Here is a 12,003-nt window from a genome sequence, read left to right as displayed (position 1 = left end):
ACAGCAGAGCTCAAACACACCACATCTCTTGTCTTCACATCAGGACTCAAACACACCAACATCTCCTGTCTTCACAGCAGAGCTCAAACACACCATGCCAGAACAATCTGGACATCCCTATAAATACAAACACCTGTCCAACTAGCCCTGGCTTTGCACTTTCCCCTCAGCAGCGCACTAGGAACAAAGTGAAGCTATTTCCTACTTGGATTGCCCTCTGGACCCTGCCAACTCAAAGCTTATCCCAGGCCTGGCCCTCCAGGGCCTCCTCATGAGGAACATGAATCCCTCATGGGTTAGCTATAAGCCACTTCCTGTGCCATCCTCCCTAGAGGTCAGCACCCACCTTAGATCAAGTCTCTGAGCATAGCCGTCTCCTTAAGGGACCACGAATTCTGAGGCCAGAGCCCAGACACTGTGTGCCCTGGGGTTGCCCCCATGGCCCAGCACACATCAGGTATTTTATCTTGTACCCACCTTCAGCTAGTTGCTTTGTTAAGTGCTTTCCACATCGACTATCTTCAGTCCTCTCTGAAATAATGTAGGCACTTTTCAGATAAACTAAAGCTTGGGGAAGCTCAAAAATTTGGACAAAGTTCACCCAGATAATGAATGATAGAACAGGGATATTTAAGAAATGTTGGTTTGAAAGAAACAACATTTTCCTGACTAACATGGCCAAAGTGCCACAGGTCAAAGATCCAGGAGGCATGCCAACTGGGAGACTGCCTCTTTGGGTGCCCAGGAAGAAAAGAGAGATGAGGCAGGCACAAGACAGGAAGGAGATGAAGCAAGTATTCTGAGGACTTGCCAAAAAACACCAGAGGTAGAGAGCCCAGAGCCCAGATGACATCTGGTGGAAGGGCATGGGCTGCCTGCCACTTCCAGAACATGCCACACCATCCTATTTGTGAAGGATCAGTGCACAGCCTCCACTCTCTACCCCACCTCAGGCTGCAGCTGCTGAGGAGTGAGTGATGGTGACTCCAGGCTACCCTGGGGCTCCACCAGGAAGCTACTTACTGCCTGTTCCTGACCAACTATAGCAAGACATGATAGCAATGGCCCAGGCTGGCTGTCAAAAGGCCAAGTGCAAATCCAGGGTTTTTTGGTCCTTGAAAGCTCCTGACACCAATTTCTGGGTTATTGGACATGATGGTAGGTGGATCATGATATCTAACAACCCTCACAACTTAGTCTAAAAGATATGATTTTTCTGGAGTGGAAAGTCCAAAGGAGGAGAAACACGTGGCCCAGGACTTGATTAACCTGTTTCCTGGCTTTATTTTCCTTCCTCACAAAATGGTGGTCATGAAGAAACAGGCCCGAAACCATTTCTCACTCCTCAACCCTTTCTCTGTAGGTTTGAATTTTATCTACTTCACCTCTAAACCTTTACAGAAGCTGCCCTGCCTGCCTGGAAAACACTTTCCTTCTCACTCTTGTCCATCTTCCAGCTCCTACTATGTCTGGGGTCTCAGCAGACACCCCATTCACACTAGTATTTTCCTGGTCTCCCAGATGAGGCCTCTCTGGAGCTCCCTGCGCCACGCAGTCCTTGCGTGCTTTGCCCTTCTCCCTGAGAAGTGTCCCTAGTGGAGGGTGGAGGCGGAGGTGAGTGGTTTCCAAGAGATGTGTCCTCTCAAGGATTTTTAAGGAAATGTAATGACAGCTAAAATCTTGATCAAAAGATGTTCGAGAGTGTCATGCAAAGCAAGGTAGTCAGACTTGGGACTGCAGGCTGAGGAGGTCGTGGAAGAGGAACATCTCTTAAAAGCCCTCACTCCCCCATCAGTCAGTGGCACAGGCCCCAACCTCGAGTTACCCCTTTCCAATGTTGGAAATTTCAGGCCTCTGTTCTTGCCCATCAGATGGCATATTCATGAGGGTGGGCACCTCATTTCCTCATGCTCACAATCGGATGCCCAACACCCAGCTCCCCAGCCAAGGACACACAGTAGGAGTTCAATCAATATTTGCTGAATGAATAAATAAATAAATTATATCACCTCCAGGATGTTCCTACCCTTCCCTGGGTCTCAATTTCCTTACTGGTAAAATGAGGTGATGGGACACTATGCGTTATGAAGACCTTTCCGTCTCTGAATTTGATGGCAGTCTAGTTCTTCATCTGGCACTATGACGTCTGTGGGCTAATTTTGGCAAGGTCTTTAATTCCTTTCAGTGGAAGATGTTAGTGAATAAAAATTACTTATTAGGTGTGAAATCTATGCAAAACAAGTTTATCTTTTATTTGATGAGACAAACACAGGTCTCAGAAGAAAGGTGAGACATTAAGACCAAAATAAAGACATCTCAGATGATACAGAGAAAGAAGCCTACCAAAACATTCTGACACTATGAATCACATTGTTAATTTTGATTACAATGATTGTTCCCAACCTAATTTTTTCCACACAAAAGAAGAGTCTATAAAGTATACCTCTACTGAAAACATGTTCCTGGTGTGGTAAAAGTAAAACATGACTGAGCTGAGACATGCCACAACCTGCCTGGCGAAGGCCATCTAGAAACCAGGCAAGGTTGTCAAAAAAGACCACCGAATCCAGTCAGGCTTCCTGGGTGGGATGTGAGTTAAATCCATAGGAACAAATAGAATTTAGATAGGTGGACAGACGGATGGATGAACGGCTAGACAGATGGACGACGGAGTAGGCAGTAGCTAGAGAACAGAATGCACTATAGACACAGCTAGAGATAATGTGGTATATTCAAGTTTGGTATGTTGTGAGGATATGCAGTATATTTAAGTTGTCCCAGTACCAACTTAACTACAAATAACTCCTCCAAAATAACTACAAATATTTGACCATCAGAAGTTCATTCCTTTGGACAGTCTCTTTAGGACATACAAACACATTTGGACAAGTTAATGTACTTATCCCTTAAATACTAAAACGTAGAGTCAGAATGCCTGGGTTTGACCCACACTTTTCTAATTCCTATTTCTATGATCATGGGCAAAATGACTTAACCTTTTTGTCCTAGTATTTCCAGGCTGCTATAACAAAATACCGTAGACTGGGTAGCTTATAAGCACCAGAAATTTACTTCTAACAGTTCTGGAAGCTCGAAGCCTAAGATCAGGGTGCCTATATGGCCGTGTTCTGGTGAAGGCCTGCTTGCTGGTTCCTAGGTGGTGCCTTCTTGCTGTGTCCACGTGTGGTAGAAGGAAAGCAAGTTCTCCCGGGTCTCCATCTATAAGGCACTGATCCCTCTTCAGGAGGGCTCCACCTTCATGACCTAATTACCTCCCTAAGACCTCACCTCCAAATGCAACATCACCTTGTTAGAATTTCAACACATGAATTTTAGGGGAGACACAAACACTCTAATCACATACTCTTTGAGTCTTGGTTTCTAATGAGAAACAACTAAGGTAAGTGTAAATATTAACAATCATTAACAATCATCATCTACAACTTCATGCAAACTCTGATCACTGAGAGAGCGCCAGCTTAGAGCCAGCAGCTCAGTGGGGCAGGGTTGAAGGGCTGAGCCTCTATTAGGCGAAGTCTCTGAGATAGGCCAGTAATAGCAACACACAGTCACGTGGTATGCAGGTGTCAGGCACTATGCTTATCACTTTCTACCTACAAACTCCTTTATCCTTCAACAGCCCTGTTTTGTACAGCAGGAAACTAAGTGCATGGAGTTGAGGATCTTTCCCAAGCTTACACAAGCAGACAACAGCAACACCAGCTCTAAACTCAGCCTCGTGACTCATAGCACAATGCCTCTCTGTTGCAATAGTGGGTGAGGACCAGGGACCTCAGAGAAGTAAATGTGGAGGTGGCAGGAAGGAGCAGCAAATGCTTGTAGGTCAGTGTCCTACTGGACATCACTCAGTTGCAAATAAATTGGCCCCAGAGAGTGGGTACGCTGGCTTAGAGGAGCCCAGAGAGATTCGGGAGGAAAGAGCTGACATGCCGAATGCCATTTCAACAGAACTCACTGTTCTTTTCTGATTTTAAAACATCTTGAGACCTCTGTTTGGTCACCAGACAATCCTTAATGTCCCTTCCAAAGCTGAGAAGCTGTGAAAATTAAAAACGTTGGAGCATAATTAAAGTAAACGTTGATTCATGTTGAGGGCCAGGGGTTGTGCTGGGAGACTGGTGGAAGAAATCAGAAAGCATATTCTAAAATAAATAGAACATCATGAAAATGGCAAGAGATCATAATTACCATGAGTCACCATATTCCAGTCCATGACAGTTACCAGAAGCAAGAACTTACCTTAAAGAGTGAAGTTTGACCAAAGAAATTGAACAAGATGGTCTGTAAGTTGTCAAGAGGAATTTTCTTTCTCAGTGACTTGGGCAAGTATATGGATGCCAAAACCCTCTCCAGAGGGACATCGCTTAGGTAAATCTGCCAAGAACAATCAGGACATGAAAACTGGGGTCGCCACCCATCACACTGAAGTCTGTCCCATCGCGCACCCACGTCCAGTTTCAGCCCAAGGGTGTCGTGTGGAGGCTAAAGAGGAGAGACCAGCTCTGCATGCTACACCTTTACACACACACAAGCGAAGTAAAAATCACACCTGTAGGCCCTCCGTGTGGCTCAGCAGGCTAAGCACAGCACTATGGAGGTGTCTGCAGCCACTGCAATAGGGGTTTGAGGCCCCAGCCAGGGAGCTGACCCACGTGGCACAGCAGACCTCTTCTCACTGCTCCCCTCAGCAGTGTATTTTTATCTGCCTGTTCTGCTGCCCACTCTGTCTCTGGTGAATCCTCTCATGCCCCCTCTGCACCTCTGGCCTGTTCCCATAAATAAACAAATCTTTAAAAAAATTTAAATCACGCCTGACCCTCATGCAATAGACACACATACACACCACCTTTGCCTGTCTAAACCAGTCCTCGACTTCCTCTCCCTTTGATTTGCTTCCACCTCAGTGGAGCTAAATCTAGAAATGGCCCACATGTTACTTAGCAGACCAGGGTTATCAAATAGCTAATATCACTGTGCTTACTTTTTATGAAGATGATATCCTTATAATTAATGCAAAAAGAAGAAGTAACATCAGAGAAAGAGAAGCGAAAACAGAATAAAATGGACCTTGTATAACTAGAAATAAAATATCAAAAGCAAATTGAATCATGGATGGGTTCAAAGATTGGTAACAAAGACGACAGGAGGTCAGTAACTCTGAAGTTAAATCTGTAGAAATTATGCTGTCGGGGCCTCCCTGGTGATGTGGGGGTTAAAGTCTCAGAACTATCAGGCTATCCGCAGCCACTGCAGCACGAGTTCTATCCCCAGCCAGGGAGCTGACCCACATGGTGCAGCAGACCTCTCCTGTCTCGCCTGTTGCTCTGCTCCGCAGTGGATTTCAGTCCATCTGCTTATTCTGTTGCCCCCTCTGGGTCTGGTGAATCCTCTCATCCCACCCCCACCTCTGGCCTACACCCCAGCTCTTGTATGCATAAATAAATAAAAATAAATATTAAAAAATTTATGCTGTCAGAAGAATGGATAGCAAAAGGATAAAAAAAAAATGGGCAGAGCTTCGGAGACTTATGAAGCAGTACCAAAAATCTTACATACATATAATTGGAGTCTGAATGGAAGAGGAAAAAATGGAGAAGGAACAACATTTAAAGAATTAATGCTAAAAATCGCCCCAAATTTGGCAAAGACATAAATTCATTTATTCAAGATGCTCAACAAAGCTCAAGGAGGATAAATACAGTCCAGCTGAAAAAAGAAAGAAAAAGAAAAAAGGCAAACTGCAAAAACACATGCACACACACACAGAGAAAGAAAACACTTAACGTAACGAGAGGAAAAGGACACATCACAAACAGAAACAAAAATTCAAATAATTATGATTACTGATTTCTCCTCTGAAAACATACAAGTCAGAAAAGAGTAGAATACCATATTTTAAATGTTGGGGGAAATACAGTCCATTCTGTAATAAACAAAAATATCCTCCAATAATAAGTGCAAGATAAAGACATGTTCAGATACATGAAAAATAAGCAATTTTATCACCACCAGACTTTATACTATAAAAATTGCTAAATGAAGCTCTTGAAGTTGAAAGAATATTTTATCAGATGGAATCTAACCTTCAGGGTGGAATGAAGAGCATTGAAAATGATAAATATCTAGGTAAACATAAAAGACTTTTTATCTCAACTTCATAGAACTTTAAAAAACAATGATCATAACATTTAAAGCATGGATAAAAGGTGAAACAAACTATAAGCTATCTAAAAGAAGTGCACTTTAAGTATGAAGACACAGATAATTAGAAAGTACTGAGATCTATATAATAATAACACTAAGCATAAGAGGACAAGAATGACATCAAAATCAGATAAACAGGCGGTAAGACAAAGAGAGAGAAATGAACACAAAAACACAGAGGGCCTTTTCAAAATGGTAAGTAGGTTAAGGTAAGAGTTAGTATTAAAAAGACATAGCAACATAAATGTGTATTTATTCAATAATAGAGCTCCCAAAGTAAAAAAGGTAAAATTTAATGGGACTATAGAGAAATAGACAATTTCACGAAATTAGAGATATTAAGACTCCTGTAAACTGAAATCTGAGAAACTTACCAACCACCTTCAGATTTAATTACCATTTGTAATTCAACATATTCAACAACTGTACGATGCACATTTTTTAAGTGCTCATGAAATGCCAAGTTTTTCAAGTATATAAAATATCAAAATACGAATTACATCATACACTGGATTATAAAGCAAGCCTGAATAAATTTAAATGGATTGAAATATACTGAGTATATTCTGTGGCCAATATGAAATAACAAGGAATCAGTAACAATAAAATATCTTAAATTCCACCTACCCTCACCCCCCAACCAACAAAAAAATTGGGGAGATTTAAAGAACTTACTGTCAGGTCAGGAAGAAAAGTAGAAAATATTTTGAAGTGGCTAATCATGAAAATACAACACATTGAAATTTGTGGACTGCAATGAAGGCAATGCTTACAGAGAGCTTATAGTTTGTTATGATTATATAGAAAATAATTGTCTAAAATTGGTGACCATGGATCCACCTTAAGAAGCAAGCTAAAGGGCCCTCCCTGGGGGTGCAAGGGGTTAAGACACAGAACTAAGGGGGGAAGTAACTATAATAAAGTAAAAATCAAAATCATCAGACAACTATAGATCAGAGACACTCTGTAGGAGCGGGGTGGAAGGATCTGGCAGTGGAAAGAGCACAAGGGACTCTGGTGATGGTGCACGGGTGAAATGGTGGTGGGAATTTCACAGGGAAATCATACATTGCACAAAAAGGAAGGATAATGTAATGAATATATTTTTAAAAATAAATAAACAGAAGCATGCAATAATTAAAAAAAAAAAAAAAAAGGACACAATACTATGAATTTCTCCACAGCCACTGCAGCATGAGTTCCATCCCTGGCCAGGGAGGTGACAAACAACCTCTCCGGTCTCATCCGCTGCTCCCCTCAGCAGTGTATTTCAGTGGACCTGCCTTTTCTGACTCCCACTCTGTCTTTGGTGGGCACTCCCACACCTGCCATCTCTGGCCTGCTCCCCAGTTCTTGTGAGCATAAATAAATAAATCTTTAAAAAAGAAAAAAGGAAGCTAGCTAAAGAGAGCAAAGTAAACCCACAGCAAATCCAAAGAAGGAAATAAAGGTAAGTGTGGATATCAACAAAGACAAAAAACAAACAATAAAGTAACAAAGCTAAAGTTGGTTGTTAGAAAGGATCAACAAAAATTAAAAAAAAAAAGCCTAGTTATATTGATCAGGAAAAAAAATCGATATCAATATCAAGTATGAAAGAGAAATTACTACTACAGATCATCGTTTAGCAAACTAGATAGTAGACCAAGTCCTGCCAAAGTCTTATTTTTGTATGCCTGGAGCTAGCAATGACATTTTTGCATCTCCATTTAAAAAGGGTGTGAGGAAAAAAGAAAGCAAGGAAGAAAAAAAGGGGAAGGAAGGAGAAAAGAAACAGAAAATAAGAGCACGCAACAGAGGGCACCTGTGTGTGACTTACGAAGCCTAAAATATTACTGACAAAAACATTCGCCGACCACTCCTAAAAGTCCTACAGAAATTAAAAAATAAGTATTATGAACAACTACTGCTAACAAGCTTGACAACTTAGATGAAATAAGTTCTTAGAAAAAATATAATTAATCAAAACAGACACAAGATGAATCAGAATATCTGAATGGTTCTATATCCATTAACTAAATTGGATTTGCTATCAAAATGCTTCCCACAACGAATTCCAGACACAGTTTCCTAGTGAACATTAGCAAGCGTTTCATGAAGAAGTAACATTAAACAAACGACCAATTCCCAACTCGCTTTTATAAAGTTGGCAAAACTTTAAAGCCTGATAAAGAAATGAGAAGCAAAGACAATTTCAGTCCAACATCTCTCATGAATATAAGTGCAAAAATGTTTAGCAGAATACAAGCAAGCGAAAGTATCGATATATAAAGATGATGACACACAATGACTGCTAGGGTTTCTTCTGGAAATAGAAGGTTGATTCTCAAACCAACCTATTTCACCATAGAAAAATAATGGAAGAGAAAAATCAAATGATTACTTCAAGAGATACAAAAGATTTGGCACAATCAACAACCATCCACTACAAGATTTTTCAGCAAACTAGGAACAGAAAGTAACTTCCTCAATCAAATAAAGGGCCTCTGAAAAGCAAAATCATTTTTTTTCCACTCAGCTGCTGACAGGCCATCCAGAGGAAGATCAGAAAACTTCAGGGACACACGAGCCATGGTCCAGGTCACATCATTCTGTATATCTGCAGGCAAGCACCGGAAGCACCCCAGAGTCTGAGTGGGGGCAGGCATCACCACAGGATCAACTTTGACAAATAGCACTCAGGTTATTCTGAGGAAAGCCAGTATGAGGCATTACCACTTAAAGAGGTCTCAGCTTCTGCCCAATGGTCAACCTTGATGAACTGTGTGGTAAGTGAAGAGACTCAGGGAAACACTTTTACAAACAAGACTGGAGCTGTTTCCATCACTGATGTGTTGTGATTGCGCTACTCCAAAGTTCTAGAGAAGAGAAAGCTTCCCAAGCAGTCTGTGGTCTTGCAGGCCAAATTCTTTAGTGGAAGAACTGAGGAGAAGGTTAAGGGAGAGAGCGGGAGATGTGTGTCCTGGAAGCCACGTGGAAGAAGATGCTACAAGTGTTTTCAAAACCAACAGCAAAACAAAAATAAATTAATAAATAAAAAGCATAACACTGCTGCTGTTACATTAATTGTAAAATAGTGAATACTTTTTTCCTATTATCAACTCTAGACAAAGAAGTACACTTTAGCCACTTTTATTCAACATTTTATTGGAAGCACTACTATCAAAATAAGACAAAATAGGAATGAAAAGATCGATAAAGAAGACATAAAAGTGTGTTGTCAGATGATGTGGGCTTATGTAGAAATTCCTAAGAAATCTCAAAAACAACTAATAGGTGAGCTAATAGGATTTAGATAGATGATAAGTAGATAATACATCACTATATACTTGCAATGAGCAATTGAAAAATGAAATTTAAAAACAATATGCAACATCATCAATATTTAAGAATAAATTTAACAAAATATATGCAATACCTCTCCACTTAGAAACTACAAACTATTGTTGAGAGAAATTAAAATAGGGCTACTTACACACTCAAGATTGCTATGAAATTAGTTCTCCCAAAATTGGCCACTAACTTCAACTTGATCCCAAATCATAATCTTAGCATAATCTTAGTACATATTGACAACCAGATTTAAAAATTCACATGTATATGCAAAACACCTACAGTAACAAAAACAATCTTGAAAAAGAACCAAATGGAAAAGTTACACTACCTGACTTCAATACCACAGGAATCAAGATGGCGTGGTAACGACATAAATACTTATTTAAAAAAACATGGAACAGGACCTCCCTGGTGGCGCAGCAGGTTAAAGCACAGCACTAAGAAGCTAAAGCCACTTCCGCATGAGTTCGATTCCCACCTGCCCCAGAGGTGACCACAGGGCGGCAGCCCTCTCCTGACCCGCCCGCTGCTCCCCTCAGCAGTGTACTTCCTCGATCTGCCTGTTCTGCTCCCCACTCTGTCTCTGGTGAAGCCTCTCGCCGCCCCTGAGCCTCTGGCCTGTACCCCAGTTCTGTATGCACAAAATAAATAAATCCTTAAAAAAAATACATGGAACACAATAAAAAGTTCAGAAATAGACCTACATTGACATGAGCAATTGATTTTATTTTGTCAAAAGTGCCAAGTCATGGTAAGGGGAAAAATCTTTATTAAACAGGGTTAGGATAACTGGTTATCTATGTGGAACAAACTGTATACCACAAATGTCTCATGCTACAAGCAACAATTGATTCAATTCATTGGGATATAGTCCTAAAATATAAACCCATAACACTCAAAGATTGAATGAACAGAAGAAGATCTGGTAGGCAATGATTTCTTAGACATAGTGATTCATAAAAGAAGAGAAAATTCATAAATTAGATCCCATCAAAGTTAAAGTGCATGCTTTTTATAACACACCATTAAGAAAATAAATAGGTAGGCCCAAGAGAAAATACTTTCAAAACATATCTGATAAATGACTTCAATCCAGAATATGAAAAGAAAAATATTTGCAACTCAATAGCAAGAAGATAAACAACCCAATGTAAAACAAGCAATATATTTTAACAGGTACTTTACCAAAGAAGATATACAAATGGCCCATGCAAAAATGAAAAATCACTCCACATCTTTAACTACTCTTAACAAATAGTTTACTAGGTTCTTACAAATTTAAACATGTATCTTAAGAATCAGCAATTCCATTCCTGGATATTTTCTCAAGATATTTGAAAACATGTCCACAAAAGACTTTTACAAAAATGTTGATAGCATTATTCAAGTGTCCATCAACTGGAGAATAGATCATCTGTGGCATATCCGTGCACATCCATACAATGGAATATTATTCAGCAGTAAAAGGAATAAACTACAGAAACAAAAGAATCTTAAAAACAAACCACTATTATGCTACATGAAAGAGAACTTACATAAGAGAGTACATATCATGTAATCCCATTTACATGTTGTTCTAGAAGAAGTAAAACTATGGTGGAAAAATACGAAAAACATTGGTTGCCAATAGAGAATATTTTCAGGGATTGCCTGGGACGGGGCATGCAGGGATCTGACAGCAGTGATAGTGGATTCAGTTACACAGATGCACATACTGGTCAAAATTCAGAGAATATATATACCAGGAATTTGTGCTCTTCCCCATTTGTACATGCTATCATTTTTAAGCTCTAAACAAATGTTTCCCATGCTGTTTGGAGCTGGGGTTAGCGGTGTATAACCTGCCCAGGTTGAGGCAGTGTGGCGTGGCAAAGGGACCCAGGCTTCAAAGCCAGCCAGACTTGTGCTTCTATCCTGACTCAGCCATTAAACTGTGTGTCCTTGGGCAGGTTACTTAACTTCTCTTTTTCCTTATCTGCACAAATGACGCGGTAGCACAATGCCCAACATATATGGGCTCTATAAATTGGAGCTAATGCTAACCCGATATTAAAGATAATTGTGGGGCCCTCCCTGGTGGCGCAGCGGGTTAAAGCACAGCACTAAGAAGCTTAAGGCCACTTCCGCATGAGTTCGATCCCCGCCTGCCCCGGAGGAGATCCACATGGCCAGGCATGACCCGCCCGCTGCTCCCCTCAGCAGTGTACTTCATCGCTCTGCCTGTTCTGCTCCCCACTCTGTCTCTGGTGAATCCTCTCACCCTCCTCATCTCTGGCCTGTACCCCGTTCTGTATAAATAAATAAATCTTAAAAAAAAAAAAAGATAATTGTGGCTCATGGCCGGTAAGATTTTCACAAGGCATGGTACCATTCCAACTGAGTTAGTCTACTAAGAGTGATACATGACTCTTTCCTGGCATATTTGCATTTCGAAGATTAAAA

The 12,003-nt window shown here is 40.7% G+C and overlaps 1 protein-coding gene across 1 annotated transcript in view; it reads right to left on the bottom strand.

The window, feature by feature from the left end:
- The window catches only part of ADGRG4 (adhesion G protein-coupled receptor G4), an 88,539-nt gene that overhangs the window by 29,159 nt on the left and 47,377 nt on the right, over positions 1-12,003 (bottom strand). The window contains exon 11 of the mRNA XM_004685957.1: positions 4,261-4,395. Within this exon, the coding sequence (XP_004686014.1) occupies positions 4,261-4,395 (135 nt within the window). The remainder of the gene's footprint in view (positions 1-4,260; positions 4,396-12,003) is intronic.

This window comes from Condylura cristata, unplaced genomic scaffold (genome assembly GCF_000260355.1).
Source record: "Condylura cristata isolate star-nosed mole 26May11 unplaced genomic scaffold, ConCri1.0 scaffold00019, whole genome shotgun sequence".
Lineage (NCBI taxonomy): Eukaryota > Metazoa > Chordata > Mammalia > Eulipotyphla > Talpidae > Condylura > Condylura cristata.
Note: the sequence above shows the minus strand (reverse complement) of the source record. Positions and strands in the feature narration are given on the sequence as shown.